The 15,975-nt window shown below is 40.7% G+C and overlaps 1 protein-coding gene across 3 annotated transcripts in view; it reads right to left on the bottom strand.

The window, feature by feature from the left end:
• EFCAB14 (EF-hand calcium binding domain 14) overlaps window positions 1-13,468 on the bottom strand; it is a 34,852-nt gene extending 21,384 nt beyond the window's left edge. The window contains exons 1-3 of one of the 3 annotated variants that reach the window (XM_019749418.3): window positions 12,275-13,468; window positions 10,742-10,890; window positions 5,014-5,159 (exon numbers count right to left, since the gene is read on the bottom strand). In XM_019749418.3, the coding sequence (XP_019604977.3) occupies window positions 5,014-5,159; window positions 10,742-10,890; window positions 12,275-12,456 (477 nt within the window). In that variant the 5' untranslated portion in view covers window positions 12,457-13,468. The remainder of the gene's footprint in view (window positions 1-5,013; window positions 5,160-10,741; window positions 10,891-12,274) is intronic. The other 2 variants (XM_019749417.3, XM_019749419.3) reach the window with 2 other exon arrangements.
• Between the last annotated feature and the right edge of the window lie 2,507 nt (window positions 13,469-15,975).

Below are 15,975 nucleotides of genomic sequence, written 5' to 3' on the forward strand. Positions count from 1 at the left end.
CCTGGCTCTGTCCCCACATTACTAAAACAGGCAATGATGAATGATCATGAACCCTAGTACTAGGAACTCGACATCAGTCTTTCAACTTTACTGAGCACCTACTGCATTCTATAGAGGATATAAAGATGGAAGGCAGGAAGAAAAACAGAAAAAAACAGGCTCCTGGACTTGAATATTTTAATGTTAGCACCACTACACAACTGTATGACCTTGGGCAAACTACTTAACCTCTTCGAACCTCAGTTTTCTTATTAGTAAAACGGAGATACCCCCTCCTACTTTATAGGGCTATAGAAGCAAAAAAGGAGATCTTATATGTAGTGCACCTAATAGTGGCCTGCACAAAGAAGGTATTTAATGAATGGCAGTTATCATCTTAATTACATCATCATCATCACCACCATAATCACGCTTGAAGTTCAGAGTACAGTGTACACTTTCCAGTGTAATTAGATGCATACAAAAATACACTAGCCCCCCCAACCCCCGCGGTCAACTGTGGTCCAAAAATATCAGATGGAAAATTCCAGAAATAAACTAATTTGTAAGTTTTAAATTGTGCGCCATTCTGAGTAGCATGATGAAATCTGCCACCCCTCTTCGTTGTGATGGGACACGGATCATTCCTTTGTCCAGTATCTCCGTGCTGTATATGCTACCTGTCCATCAGCCACTTCGCTGTCTCGGTTATCAGATTGACTGTTGCACTATTGTGCTTGTGTTGAAGTAACGCTTGTTTACTTAATAATGGCTGCAAAGCTCAAGAGTAGTGATGGTGGCAATTTAGATATGCCAAAGAGAAGCTGTAAAGTGCTTCCTTTAAGTGAAAAGGTGGAAGTTCTCAACTTAATAAGGAAAAAAACCCCCGTATTTTGAAGTTGCTAAGATCTATAGTAAGACCGAATCTTCTATCTGAGATTATGAAGAAGGAAAGAGAAATTTGTGCTAGTTTTACTGACACACCTGAGCTGCAATAATTCCAGCCATAGTGTGTGATAAGTGCTTAGTTAAGAAGGAAAATGCATTAAATTTGTGGGTGGAAGACATGAACAGAAAACGCGTTGCGCCAGAAGCATAAAGACTTCAGCAAGGGTCCCCTGAAATGAGTGACACCAAGCCATCTACCGCAGTCAGGGATGGTTGCATAGATTCAGGAATAGGCTGCAACTGAAAAATATAAAAATTGCTGCAGAGTGTGCATGTGCACATTCACAGAACTTTTACTACCACATGTTGTTAACAATTGTTCTATTTTACTGTTATTGTTATTAATCTCTTATTATGCCTAATTTATACTTTATCATAGGTATTTATGCATAGGAAAAAACAGCATATAAAGGCTCTGGTACCATCTGTGGTTTCAGGCATTCACCGAGTGTCTTGGAACCTATCCCCCTTGGATGAGTGGGGACTACTATTACCATCACAGAAAGTATCTGGACCAAGTGCCAAGATATAGTGCGTACTACAGAAGGGCACTCATGGTCCTTGATACAGCTCTTGCTCACATAGTCTTACTTCTGGCCTCTTTCCACCAAACTCCAGCTATAATGAACTACCAAATTCCCCGAACAAACTGTTTTTCATTCAAACTGTTTTTCATTCATCTATGCTTTTGCACATAGTCAGTTCTCGTTCTTCACAGTAGTTATGATCTAGAAATTTGCAGCAAACACTGAATTCATGATTACTGAACCATTGCTCCTAAGGGAAGGACAGAGTTAGGTTTCTGAGAGCCCTCTGTTCACAACACTTTCGTCAACTGATCAATATAATACATAACTTTATGTGTGTTCCTTTTAAAGACATCTTATTTAATGTATATTGTGGGAGTCATGTCTGAATGAAGCTTATACAACACATGTACTTTCACTGTAAGGCACATCACAGCTTCCTTGCACTTAGGAACACTAGATAGTACTTCAGCATTGTGCTATCTGGACATTTTAAGCAGCGGAATCACCAAAGACAAAAAAAACACAAAAGTGCAAAAAACATGGCACTAAATATATCATGAAAAGGAAACTTGTTTATAGTATGAGCTGAAACAAGGCAGAGTATGGCCTTGTTTGACCTCAACTGGAAACATTCATGTTGGGTGACTCAAATTTTTTGCCACTATATGCCTGTCAGTGAATGATGGACTGCAAAAGCACCACAAGTACAGATTTTGGGGTCACAAATTTTAGTCAGCAGGTAAATTTGCAAATATGGAATCTGAAAATGATGAGGATCAAGTGTACAACTGTTTTACCTGGAACACCCTCTCTCTTTCTGCAGAATTCATCTGCTGAACTCCTACTTGTCCTTCAGGACTCAGCTCAAGATATCTGAGAAGCCTTGCCTGACCTTAGCCAGTCTGGGTGAGATATACGAGGGTGCCAAAAAGTGTATACACATTTTAAGAAACGAAAAAATGGTACTAAAATTATAATAATTGATATATACCGATAACAAAAAATGAGTACAAGTCATGTGTATACATTTTTTTGGCACCCCTTGTATACTGAAAACTCCCCCCACAGTGCTCACATGGACCAGCTTCTTATTGCTCATCAGGCTATTTACTTTCCTATCTCCTCCATTTGACTGTAAAAGCCTTGAGGGCAGGAATCACATCTTATTTTTGGTTTTGAATCCAAGGCCTAGCCCCATAAAAGCAGCTCATTAAACATTTGTTGAATTAATGGTCTTCAAAGAAGGGGGTAGGAGACTCCCTATAATGGTTGAGAATGGGCATGGGTATGAAATCAGAGATTTCATAAATAAAACAGAAAAGTAAATGAGATTTTAACTACTAGTTTAAAGATTTTCAATGCAAAATTTGATTGCAACTTATTTCAAACTCATAGCTTTTTTCCCCCCAGGCTGCATTAACTTCAACTCAGATTGTGATAAGGATAGCGCTTGTTAAGTGACATCCATTTTCTTGTTGTTTAAACTACTCTGAATTGCTTTTTTCTAAAAAAATTGCCACCAAAAGCATCTTAATTGACAGAGTTACCCCTAGATATAAAAACATGGCTGAATATTAATTTTATTTTTATACCTATTTTGGTTTAGACAAATGCCTCTTACTTGAACAGATTATCAGAGATGTGTAACATTAATTTTAGAAAATCACTCAGAGAATGATAAGCTCCCTTTGGACTGACGTAAAGCTTCACCACGACCTGTCTGTCCTCCTGTGCCCATACCAGCAGAGAATTTCTCTGCGTCAGCTTGGTTTCATCAGTCAGTCCCACCATCTCTGAAGATCTACTGAAGCTAAAATGGAAAGGGCCTCAGTTTAATCGCCCCCAGTTTTATATATGAAGCACTAGGACTGAAGTAAACTTTCCTGCATACCTGTCTTCCCAGGTACTATTTGCATTAAAAAATAATAGCCAGGCCAAGAATAAAATGATTCCTTTGTTTCTAGATTCAAGGTTAAAGAGAACTCAGAAACCAAAATAAGTAGCAAAAATTGGAAAACCTGTGTGTTCTCTTGCAACAAGTACAAATTCCCCTTTGATTCTTCCCTTATGTTGATTTACAAGGAGATGGGAAATAGCTGACATTGCCTGCTCTTCATCCTGAAAGATCTCATCCTTGCTCAGAACTGTAAACTCCATGGCTGACTATCTAAATGGAATCCATGGTTTGCCCAGTGAGAGGATAATTCTCTCTCAGTGCTTCACTGTGGTCTATTTTCATTTGATGTAATCTCTGGCTGAACTGGCCATTTGCTCTGTGAACACAAGCAAGGGCAGTTTATCGTATTTTTGTTGCAAAAAAGGAGTGAATACTTGCTTTTCTCTAATTACTTAGAGTCCAAGGATAAAGGATAATGAGTAAGTACTAGGTACTACAATCAATTATTTCATGATTAAAAAAAAAGAAATATTAATAGAACTGAACAGAAAATAAAATACCATAAAGTATCATAATATTAAGGGTAAGCTAATGTTTTCAGATACTTTTATTTCAGTTACCATATGTATGTGTTTACTAAATAATGATAGAAAACATTTTTTACTGTGGGTTCCAGGCAGAAGTTTGAAAGCCGCAGGCCCAGACCATTGATCTCTGGTCTGAAGTGCTGAACTGCTCTACTTCCGCAGTACTGCTGACATGTGGGGGTGGCTTCAGAAACATGTATAAGTGCTGTATCGCAGCACACTGCTCCCTGCTACTGGCTGATTTTGAACTTTGTGACTCCATTCTGAAGAAGAGACTATCCTCTTCGCCCCAACAAGGATGACATATCTACTTTTAAGCACTTTGCAGGTGTACCATTCATTTGGTACTTGAGTTTTCTTTTCCAATGAACATCTTTGCTACTTAAACTACAAAAGCTGAGGACAGAGGCTATAGTAACCCAGTGGCAACTATATACGTACAAGATGCTTGATCAACATCCTTGCATAAGCCCTTTTTCTCTGGCAGAGTCCCTCTTTTGGAATCAATGACTACTGAGATCTGGCCAATTTAGAGAGTGGAAAAGTTTTTGCTCTAGCCTTGCTTGACTGGCCAAGAAATTTGATTAACTCTGCCACCTCTTCCTATGCTGTTCTATCACTAGCTGGGGATGGTTTCCAGATTTGTTTTAGTATAGTATATAGCAATACACCCCAAGGCTATGTCTGTAAGTTTGTAAACTCTATTAAACAAAATAAGCTCTCATTACCTAATAAAACTAGGCTATCCTCTTTTGTTGGGGGTTAGATGGCACCCTTATTTGATACCTACACTGCTCCTTAGGAAAAGTCAACTCAAGAATTTTCAACTCCCTCTAAATTGCTCTACTAGGTGAAACTATTCCTTTGCAGAAAGAGTTAACATTTTAAATATTTGGTAAATGCATAACTATTACCTATTTTACCTGGCTTTAACATGTGGGGACCGTAATATACAAAATACCATTTCAAAAAGTAAAACAATCTGAAGTGAGTTCCCTATACCTACAAATTCATACTAAACAAAAACTAAACATTCATAGCTTACACAATAATAAAATAACACTTTTGCTACCTGCTTATTCATTTCTGTGATATTTATCCAGACTTTGTTCAAGCCCAGCTCTCCAGATTCAATCTTCTCAAGTTGTTTTTGTTTGCTGAGTAGTTCTTCATTAAGTTTGGGAATTTCTTGGAATGAGCTTTTCTGATTAGATTCCACTAAAAGCAAAAATAAGAACAATCATAAATAGCCATAAAGTTCCCTCATGGCTCTAAGATAAAAGAAATAATCATACAGTAGGAAAGAAAAAAGGTTAATAAAAGTTAATTTGGGTGGATAAGACTGAATTCGTATCTATCAACTGCACAGTTCTTTTATTTATGTAAATGTATATCTTTAACACTAAAGTTCCCTTTCAACTGGAACTATTCCACTGTTGGCAATACAACTTTTAAAAAATCAGATGGCTAAAAATGATAATGATGAATATCAGCAGAAAGAGTTGGACTTGAATCTCAACTCTGTAACTTACTAACTGGATCTTGAGCAAATGACTCAAATTCTGAGTTCAGTTTCCTTATCTGTAATACAGAGATAAAATATACTTTACAGGATTTTTAGAATCAAGTGGACAAAATGACTATAAAGTATTAAACACAGCTGGACAAGCATGTAGTAATAAGTGTTAAGTATTGATCAGCTCAGTAAAGGAGCTTTTTGATTAGTCAATGAAAATTTATAAACCTTACTCCATTAATGCTCACGGTGAAAATGTTAAGTTATATCTCCAAGTGCTTAAAGTATATTGTTTTCCTATCTCAAACTGGTCAAACGCAAGGTGGGTTCTTACCACCTCTCAAGCACTATTGTGAGGGCTAAGATTTTAAATCTTTTTCATCAACAGCAGAGTATTTCTTAAATCTTAAATCAACTCAAAAGGTCAAAGTGAAACAGAACATAAAGGAACATGTTAGGTGATATTTGGCCTTTCCTTTGGGAAACAATGGTTTAGAGATTTGTCAGCCTAAAGGCAGAGGCCTGAAAGAGTGCTTTCTCTTCTTAAAAAGTATTTTTCCTTTCTATGGAAAATAAAATATCAATAATGGCTGGTCCTCCAGAATAAAACCTACATCATTTCTTTTAAAGCCACAGACTGCCTGATTAATTATATGCTTTCTTTAAAACCAAAACTGGCACACAGAACAAATATAAAACAATTTACCAAAAAGTAAGCACCAAGACTTTTTTTGTTCATTTCTGTATGGTCAGCACTTAGAATATACCTAGCACATTTCAGGCACTATGTAAGTATTACTGACTGGATAAATCTGGCCTTTGCTTACCTCCCAGCCATATTTTTCATCAATCTATATTCTAGCCAAGCATATTTTCCTGACACACCAACCTCTTTAAGCCTTAGTGACCCCGCACCTTCTATTCTTTCCGCCTAGATGCCCTTGGCTTGCCCCTTCCTTTCTGTCACCTTTGCCAAGTTAATTCTTTTCAAGATTCAGCACAATAAGCTGTACCCCCAAACACCGCCACTTCTTTATTACTCCCAACTTTACCAAGCACTTAACACACTGTGCTGTAACTATATACTCTCTGTCTCCCCCACCAGACAGAGAGCTGCTTGAAGACAGGGACCAAATCTTATTCATTTGGGATGCATTCCCAGGCCCACCACAGTGACAGGTATACAGAACAACTCAAATGCTTGTCCAGTGAAATTATTTGATGGTATGAAATGGAGATAATATTATCCTATTAAAAAAGACATAACAAACAAAACTCAGCAAAAAAAAAAAAAAAAAAAAAAAAATCCCAACAAGGGGCAGCCTGGTTAGCTCAGTTGTTAGAGTGTGGTACTCTTAACAACAAGGTTGCCAGTTTGATCCCCACATGGGCCACTGTGAGCTGCACCCTCCACAACTAGACTGAAACAACTACTTGACTTGGAGCTGATGGCTCCTGGAAAAACAGACTTAAAATAAATACAAGTTTTTAAAATAGACCACATACTAAAAAAAAAACCCACACACAACAAAAATTAGAGGTGGTGGGGTGACACTGCTACTACAAACAAGCCCACTATTTGAAAATTCAGAATCTTTAAAAGAAATTAATATTTTTATTCATTTCTCAAAAATATGTGCCAAAGGATTACTTTATAAAGATTTCCCTAAGTGCTTTAAATGTAACATTTGATTTATACATGGTTTGCAGGATTATATCCATCTCATACAGTAAGAACATTTTACCAGTCTAAACAAATGCAGCACTTAGCATTTCAGTGAATTTCTTTAACATATTCAGTTAATTTGCAAAGTATTAGGTTGGTGCAAAAGTAATTGCAGTTTTTGCAATTATTTTTAACCTTTTAAACCACAATTACTTTTGTACCAACCTACTAATTCATCCCACATGTCTGCCATTCTTAGGTGGTCAAACATCCCAAGTGAGGGCAGGTGGGGGAAGAGTCTCTCTCTTTCCTGCAGTCTATACAAATGAAGTAGAAGGTAGAAGGGGAAGAGGAAGACAAACACATAAATAACTTGAGTTACAATTATTAACTAATAAACATATAAAGCTTGCAAGCCCTGAAAACACTCCTGATCCTGAGGATTGTATGAGCCAAGAGGGGATCACATTCACTAACTGATTTGGGGCTTTCTAGGAGACAAGCCAAATCAAGGCACTCTGATATATAAATGGGAGGAAGTGTAGCAAACAAACAACTTATGATTACTAATTTATGTTCTTTCAACCAGGAAAGCAACTCATTTAAAATTTAGTATAATGATGCTTTGAACTTATTTACCTCTTTTCCTGATATTTAAGATCAGGAAATAAAGATTTCTGCATGCACCCTTCAGAGAGAACACATATAATGCCGATGGCAATATTTTATAAGCTTTTATACTTTACAATAAACTTTATGTAACTATTCAACTTGTTATTGACTCCCTACCACTTGCCCAGCCATTAACTCAGTCCTAGTGCATAAAAAGACCCAGAAGCTCTCAGTCTAGCATGGAGTGAGGTGTTGTGACTATATGGTGTGATAGATGCTATGACAGAGGAATGCCCAAAGTGCTTTGGTAACACAAATACATCTTTATGTTTTATGGATGGGAAAGTGAAAGTTCAGAAAGAATAAGTGACTTGTCTAAGTTTTACAGCTAGTAATGAGCAAGCCAGGATTCAACAGTCAAACCTTTTGCTCCTAAGACTCTCTTTCTAGTATACTCCAGTTACCAGACACTTACATCCTAATATCATTAGCACAAGACCATTTTTAAGTTCTGTACTAAATAACCAAACTGTTACTCTGCCTGTATGACCAAAAAGGTCATTTATTAATACTTTCCTTCTCTTCCAAATTCTATTACTCTAGTGTTTCATATTCGAGTGACAGAGAGGGAGGGTTGGGAATAGAATCTTCCTTAGAGTAACTGTGGAGATCTTTTGGAGTACCTGTTCTGGAAAAAGAATACTGAGCTACAAGTTTCAAAGACAGACGGTACTTTTAGCTTAAGGATCAAGTTACTTCTTGATCACAAGGCAAGATACCAAGCCTATCTGCTTTGCTTTCTATTTCAGATATTTCAGCAACCCTATCTCATTTCCTCACAAGTGTCTTAGAAATTTATTGAGATAAAGAACAATGGACTCTGAGTTTCTCAAAAAAAGTATGAAAGCCAGCCCAGCAGATGGTGTTATTTGAGTTAGTGATTTCACCGTCCGCTTGAAAAACAAGAAAAATTAACTTGTTGAAATATATTTAAAACAGAAGCATAATTCAAAGAAAAGTTATTTAACTTAACAAGAAATAACTGCATTTAGTCAAGACAATGGTTTTCACAAAAAACTCTTGTGCACGTGGTCCACCCTGGTTCAGCCCATAGACTGACAACATGCCCCGAGCCCCACCGCCAGCCTCCCTCAGAAGTCCTGCTTTAGATGTTACAGGTGCTGTCATTTCTATTGTAGCAAACCAAAGCCAACAAGGCAGCTGGACTGACAAATCTAAATCTGCTTCATTCCTCTGGCTGACAAATGTAGTCAGGGTCCCAGGGGAATGTTTTGCTCACTGACAGAAAACAGGTTTTACAGTCCAGGGTACACTTCCTGGAATCTCTTGGATATAGTATTTCTAGGGATTGGTATTAACAAGTGCTCAATAAATATTTGTTGACTGCTTGACTGCAGGTCCATTACATGTATAGACTTTCTAAACAAAGAAATATGCATTTCTAAACAAAGAAATTCCCTGAAAAGCTAAGGTCTAAGTTACATGGGTGTTCTATAAACACAGGCACAGAGGAGTCAGAGAAAAGAATCCCTGAGAGGTAGAATTGAGCAATGTTTTGAAATGTATAAATAAATAATTGCTACATGTGATGAAAACCAGCTGTGGCACAAACCTAGGAAGCCCAACTAATTATGGACAGATGATGGCACAGACAGGTGTCTTCAGTGGTTATTTATAGTTAAACATTGTTTATGAGAATCTCATTTCCAAGTTATAATCATTATAGTGAAAACACTGGCCTTAGAAACACCTTGGTTGATAAGAACAACCATTAAGGAGGGACAATGCTAGAATACAAATCTAATTCTTTCTTACACTGTACTCTGATTCTACCAGTTGATAAAACAGATAGGTGAAGATGATTCTGGCAGAAAATTGTGAGGTTACCCAATCCCATTCTCTGAATCAGAAACTCAGAAGAAAACCAAAGTTAGCATTTCAACATTTTTTTTTCCCCAAGCAAAATCACTAAGACTGTCATCAACACACTAAGGATTAGCTGTCCCTAGGTTAGGTTCAGAGCTGGAATAACTGCAGGCAGCAAAGAGAAGCTGGAATGGAGGAAAGCTAGGATGTTGTGATTTATGTACAAACTCTTAAGATGGGATGTAAACAACTCTAATTCCAGTTCCGGGGCCAGATTTCTTTATGTCCTTGAGAAAGCCTGGTGGTCAGTTTCTGGGTGTGCGAACGCTGCGAAGGTTAGGGTATTTGTGATAAACTTAAAACTGGTTCCTTAGTTGAGAAAATTAACCCTTGAAACCTAGAACCAAAGAGCTTTGTATTGCTAAAGGAAGACATTAAGGTTAAATCTAGTAAAAGCTATCATGCAAATACACCTTTTAAAAAAGTACTTTGGATGTGAAAAATACAACTTTATAATTCAGGATATATAAAACTCTTTAACTTAAAAAAATCTCAAACTTTAAAACTCACTCAGGAGACAAATATTTGTGACTTGGTACACAGTAAGCACTCCATAAATGCTATTATTATTGTTGTGTCGTCATCATCATCATCATCATCATCATCGCCTATCCCTTTGTTCCTATACAGTTTTTAAGGAAGAAATGGTTTGACAGACTCCCATGTTCTTTCTCAAATGTCCCTGTAAGGAAGAAGGAAATAGCCCAGTGTTGTCACTGCCACTTTATACAAAGTTGCGACAGGTAGAAGTTAACCAAGGTTCTAGACTCCTGGACCTTAGCGTTTCCCTTCTGTACCCTAAGTGTTGACTACAAGGCCATTTTTCAGATGCTATTTGTCCTGATGGTGCATGAGCACTCTTTTTTTGTTTGTGTGTTTAAAACAAATAACTGTGACCGTATTCAAGCTGACAGCTAAGAAAGAGTATAAAAACGATGGAAAAAATGTATAATGTACAATTGCTTCGCCAGTGGGCAAAACTCTTAATTTAGCATGGTCCACTGTCCTAGAACCTAGAAAAGAATCCAAGATAATACTCTGAAATGTGTGACCACTTACTTGTTCTAAATTTTTCCTTGAGGGAATCCAGATCCTCCTTGAGGGCAACTTGCATCCACACCAAGCCAACGCAGGCCACGACACAGGCGGCAAGGATGACAAAAGCACAGAGCGGGTAACAGATCTTGCAGCATCGTAGATAGTCTCCCCTGGTCACAAGAACAGTCAACCAGGAGTACAAAAGTGATTATAAGCACAACTTTATTAGAAATAGCATCCATGTGTTGCCATGCAATTATCTTATTTAATGAATAACCAGTTGATCTACCAGGGAACACAGGGTAACACACTTAAATCTGAATAGCAAGTTGAACATGACTTGTAAACAATATGACCTATGAAGAGTTCGTCTATATTGGGTATGAAAGTTTCAAACTTCATACGAAACAGTGGGAGTTCTTGTGGGCACTGTAGCTCACTGTCATCACCATCAATTCACATCTTTGAAACAATCTCAGGTTAGGAAAGTGTAAAGACCATCACTGCACTGTAATTTACCTCTCTCTCTCAAATACATGCTCACTGCAGTGGACGCTGTTTCAGTTTATTGAAATTTCATAAACTTTTGAGCAAGTTTTACTGTAAATGGAATGAAAGAAATAGTAAGGTTTAAGTGGACACCTGGTGCACTCTAGCTTACTGGCTCAGAAGGAAGGAAAAAGAAAGAGGTTAAAGAGGTTAGATTTCACACCAAACTTCAACCAGCACTCAAGGTCTAAACCGAACAGGGTAACCATTCCAGTTGAGCTATTTCACTTCATCAGATCTTTACAACACAAACCTAGGATTGCTAATATGGTACTTTTAACAAAACGGAAGGACAGAGACACTCTAAACAAACAAACCTCAAAGGATTCAATCTCTTTTAGCACCCCAACTTTCTGCCTAGGCCTTGCTTCCACATCCTCAGCAGAATACTTTTTAATGTGCTCCCTGAGAAGGTCCAAGGCACCTTTAAGGTTCCCTTTAGCTCCTTCCTATCCTGAGTCCCAATTCCCAATGTCCTTAGTGCTCACTACTGGATTTGTTTTATGGCTGCACATCTAAAAGTGGTTTGGGAAAAAGCTGCCTCTTCTTTTTGTCCTCCACACTCCACTACGCACAAGGTTCATACTTTCTACAGTATGTCCCTCACCACATTCTCCCATCACCAAGATTCGGGCTCATCAAGAGTGTAAAAAATAAGTAACTTTCAGTCTTAAGGTCCTTGTCTCTCCTACACTTATAAAAAGGGCTAGTTCCAAAAGCTTCTCTGTTCTGATGTCCCTATTCTTAGCTTCTTTGCTACTCCCAACTCGGTCTCTCTGGGTTCTTGGCGCATTCCCCAAATCCACACCTCCACCCTAGATTCAGACCTCTTCTTTGTACACACTGAGAGAAAGATCTTTAACTTATCCTTCATTCAGAACCTGAGCTCGTCTGCTCCCTAGCAACTTTTCTCCCTCTTTGCCTTCGTCTTCTCTTCAACCTGCCCCGTTGGTAGTGCAAGGAGATGCTTTTCCCCATTCCACCCCTCACCAATGCATCACTTACTTGCCAAAGCGAGACCGATTTCCAACTACACCGAATTCCTCTTCCTCCTCAGAGCTGGACTCAGAGTCTGAGTCAGGAGGCTCAGTGCGAAGCAGGCGGTGGCCTGAGCCTTTCTTGGGCTTCTTTCTTCGGCTGTCGCCAGCTAAGCCAATCAATGCATTGAGCTCTTTGCGCTTTTTCATCTTCTTGTGTGGAGTGAGTGGAGCACCCACTCCTGAGCTGCCGGGTTCGTACCCGACGCCCAATTCTCTTGCTACCTTGGAACTGCCTTCCAGGGTGGGGGATCCTGGGCCAGAGCCCCCTGATCACTCCCACCCAGTGGTGGGACTGACCAGATCCGTTGGGGACTGGAGATTGGAGCCCAGAGGAAACTGGAACTCAGATGGATGGGGGAGGTCACCTAGAGATGGCCAGGGAGCTGGTGATCCAAATGGATAAGGTCCTGGGCATGGAGTGTTAGTTGAAAGGTAGTTGAAAGGGTGATAAAAGGGCCACTTTTGTCTCCCAAAAGGGATTAAAAAACCCAAGTCAATAATGAGCGACTCTCAGCCCTGATAAGTAGATAATATTTCTAAGGGTGATCCAAGAATTGGGGAAGGACATACAGGTGTGTTTTGGACTTCCGGGGCAGGATTTCCAATGGAGAGGGAAAAGAAACTTGTTCTTGAATGGGAGGAGAGGGAGAGACGCGGAACCGGGCAGCTAGTCCCTCCCTAGATGGAGAGGTGGCAGCAGGAAGGGGCTGCCGGCCGCTACAACTCGCACACAGCCTGGGCGCCGAGAAATTGCCCGGGTCTGGGGTGCTCACTGTCCTTCGGCCTCCGTGCCGAGTTTGAAGGAAGCCCGAAACCGAGAGAGACCCAGAGCCTCGCTCAGACGGCTCGTCTTGAGAAGAGCCAGTCCAGCGTCTGGGGAGACCCCAGCCCTGCGGTCTGGGCCTAGGGGGCGCGGTGCGGAGGGGCGACGGCGGCTCAGCCCACCTGAAGCGCTCCCGCCCAGAGTTTGAGGTGTTCCGACACCAGCGACTCTTGGCAACTCACACGTGCCGCCTCCACTCGGGCCACGACTCCGGCCCCAGCTCCGGCTGCGTCCAGGGCTGCTCTCGACGCGCTAGGGGCTGCGGAGGCAGCCGCGGGATCCAGCCCCGGGCCATCGCTCCAGCTCCAACTCACTTCCCCTTTGGCAGCAGCCGCCGGCGCCGCCTGCCAGTAAGCCACGTTTCCATTGGCTGCCGGTCTGGTGACGTCACACCCGGGAGCGAGTGGTGGCGGGAGGCGGGGTGTTAAAAGGCCCAGGTTCAGGCGAAAGCTAGGTCCCACCTGCCTGTCGGGGAGGCACCGCCCCCAGAGGGGCGTGCCGTTCGCCTGAGCTAGGGAGGAGTTTTGTTTTCGGAGGGACGGGGGTGGGGGCTGGCAAAGCACCCAGCTGCTCGATCTGCTTGCAGAGTTCCTTAGTCGCTCGGATCCATCCCTACCTGTGAGCTGGACTTACCCAGCCTAGAGGCTCCGCCCCTCTGGCTCGCAGCTGTTTATTAAAAGTTTAGGCGTGTTACAAATTCATGACCTGGTTGAACACAGTCGCTCATGCCATAAATATTTATTGAGAGCTTACTATTAATACGTGTCAGGAGCAGTTCTATCACTGAAGATACAGCAATGAACAAAATAGCCACTGTCCGTGCCTCCCTGGGTAGGAATGCCAGATTTAGCAAATAAAAATAGAGGACACCCAGTAAAGTTTGAATTGAAGATAAACAAAGAATAGTTTTATAGTGTAAGTATATTCCACGCAGTGTCTGGGACATCTTCATACTTAAAAATAAATTAGTTTTTAAATCTGAAATTCAAATTTAACTGGGTATCCTGTGTTTTATTTGCCAACCCTGTTCTTGCAGCTTATATTCCAGTGGGAAGAGAACAATAACAGACAAGTTCGTTAAATGTCAGGAAGTGATAAGTGTTATGAGGAAAATTGAAACACAGGGGGATGGTGAGTGCCTCTGTGATATAGGGACTTTGGTTACATACTGGGAGGAAGACAGGGAGTGAGTTGTGCAATTGCCATGAGGTGGAGTGACCTAGAAGACGGGGTGTGGCAGGACCTGAAGAGCAGAGAGGAGAGAGATAGGAAATGAGGTCAGACAAGCATCGGAGGCCAGATCGTGAAGGGTCTTATAGACTGTGGTGAGGACTTTGCGAAACCATTGGTGCTTTAAGCTGAGAGAAGACATGCTTTGGCTTAGATTTTAAAAAGGCAGTCTGGCACCTGTATGGAAAGGAGAATTGGGAGAAAGGCAGGGACAAAGGAAACCAGTTTGATACAGTTTAGATAGAGATGATGATGGTGATAGCCTAGGGTGGCAGTAATGGAGATGATGAGATGATAAGCATTCTGGAGGTAGAGCTAACAATATTTGGTGATGGATTAGATGAAAGGTGTGAAAGAAAGAGCAGTAATGGATGACTCCCGAGTTTTGGGGTGGAACAACTGGAAGAAGGGAATAGCCATTTACTGAGGTGGTGAAGAGTAGGTTTGAGGCAAATTTGAGAAGCCAATTCAGTATTCGAATGGGCTCTTTGTTATATTCATTTGAAGTTTTGGGCAGAGGTTGGGGCCTGAAATATAAATCCAAGAGTCACCAGATACAGAGCTAAAGCAAAGCGCTTTGAGCTACTTGAAAGAAAGTCACTTAAAGTAATTTTTACACCCATATTCTTATTGTGGCGATTGCTGTCTTTGTTCAGGGATAGCCACCCAAAGCCTGTCTCTTATTTGTCTTTCTGTGTCTAGCCCAGAGGCAGGCACCTAATAACAATCATCTGATAAACATGTGATGCTTACATAAGTGGGCACAATTGTACAGAGGTATGAGTGGAGTTTTGGAATCAAGAGATCTGGGATTAAATCATGCTTCTAATACTATGTCCGTCAATGTGGAAGCCACTTAAATTCTCTGAGCTTCAGTTTTCCTCTCTAAAAAATGGAGATTAACATGTATTTCACATGACAGACAAATAAGATGATGCTCGTGAAAGTGCTTTTGAAGTTCAAAATCATGGTGCAGTTATTTTGTTTTTATCCTCTCCTTTTGTTTCTAGAGCTGTGCTACCCAATGCAGTAGCTACTACGTAGCTGCATACAACAATATAAATTTACATCTAACTTAACATTAAACAAAAAGTTTAAATTAGTTCTTCAGTCTTCCTGGCCACTTTGCTCCATAGCCATATCTGGCTAGTGGCTATTGGGCAGCACAGATTAGTACATTTCCATTATTATAGAAAGTTTTATTGGATAATTCTTCACTAGCATCTCTCTGAAGATCTGGGGATGGACAGGAAAGGGTCCTGATTTCAGGAACCATTTCCCAAACATCCTGCGGCAGTGAGAAGCCCCTGGCGTGAGAGGTGGCTGGCCCAGGATAGCTCTTCCCATGGCCCTCCTGTGTTGTAGGTGCCACATTCTCACTAAAGGAACCAGGGGCAAAGGAACCCACAGGGGTGAGGCAGGGCCATGGGTGCATCACCCAACTATAATGACTTCTGGTCAACCAGTCCCTGCGCTCCCTCTCTGCAGGTGGAGACCTCCCCTAGGACTGGCCAGTGGGCTGGTCATTGTGGGGGAGGCTCAAGGAGTAGAGTTGAGAGCTAAGCGGATGCTTCCGCTGGATCTGTTGTTCAGTCCTTATGTCTGCCTGTTTG

The sequence above is a fragment of the Rhinolophus sinicus genome, chromosome 14 (assembly GCF_057876585.1).
Source record: "Rhinolophus sinicus isolate RSI-liver-muscle chromosome 14, RSI-T2T, whole genome shotgun sequence".
NCBI lineage: Eukaryota > Metazoa > Chordata > Mammalia > Chiroptera > Rhinolophidae > Rhinolophus > Rhinolophus sinicus.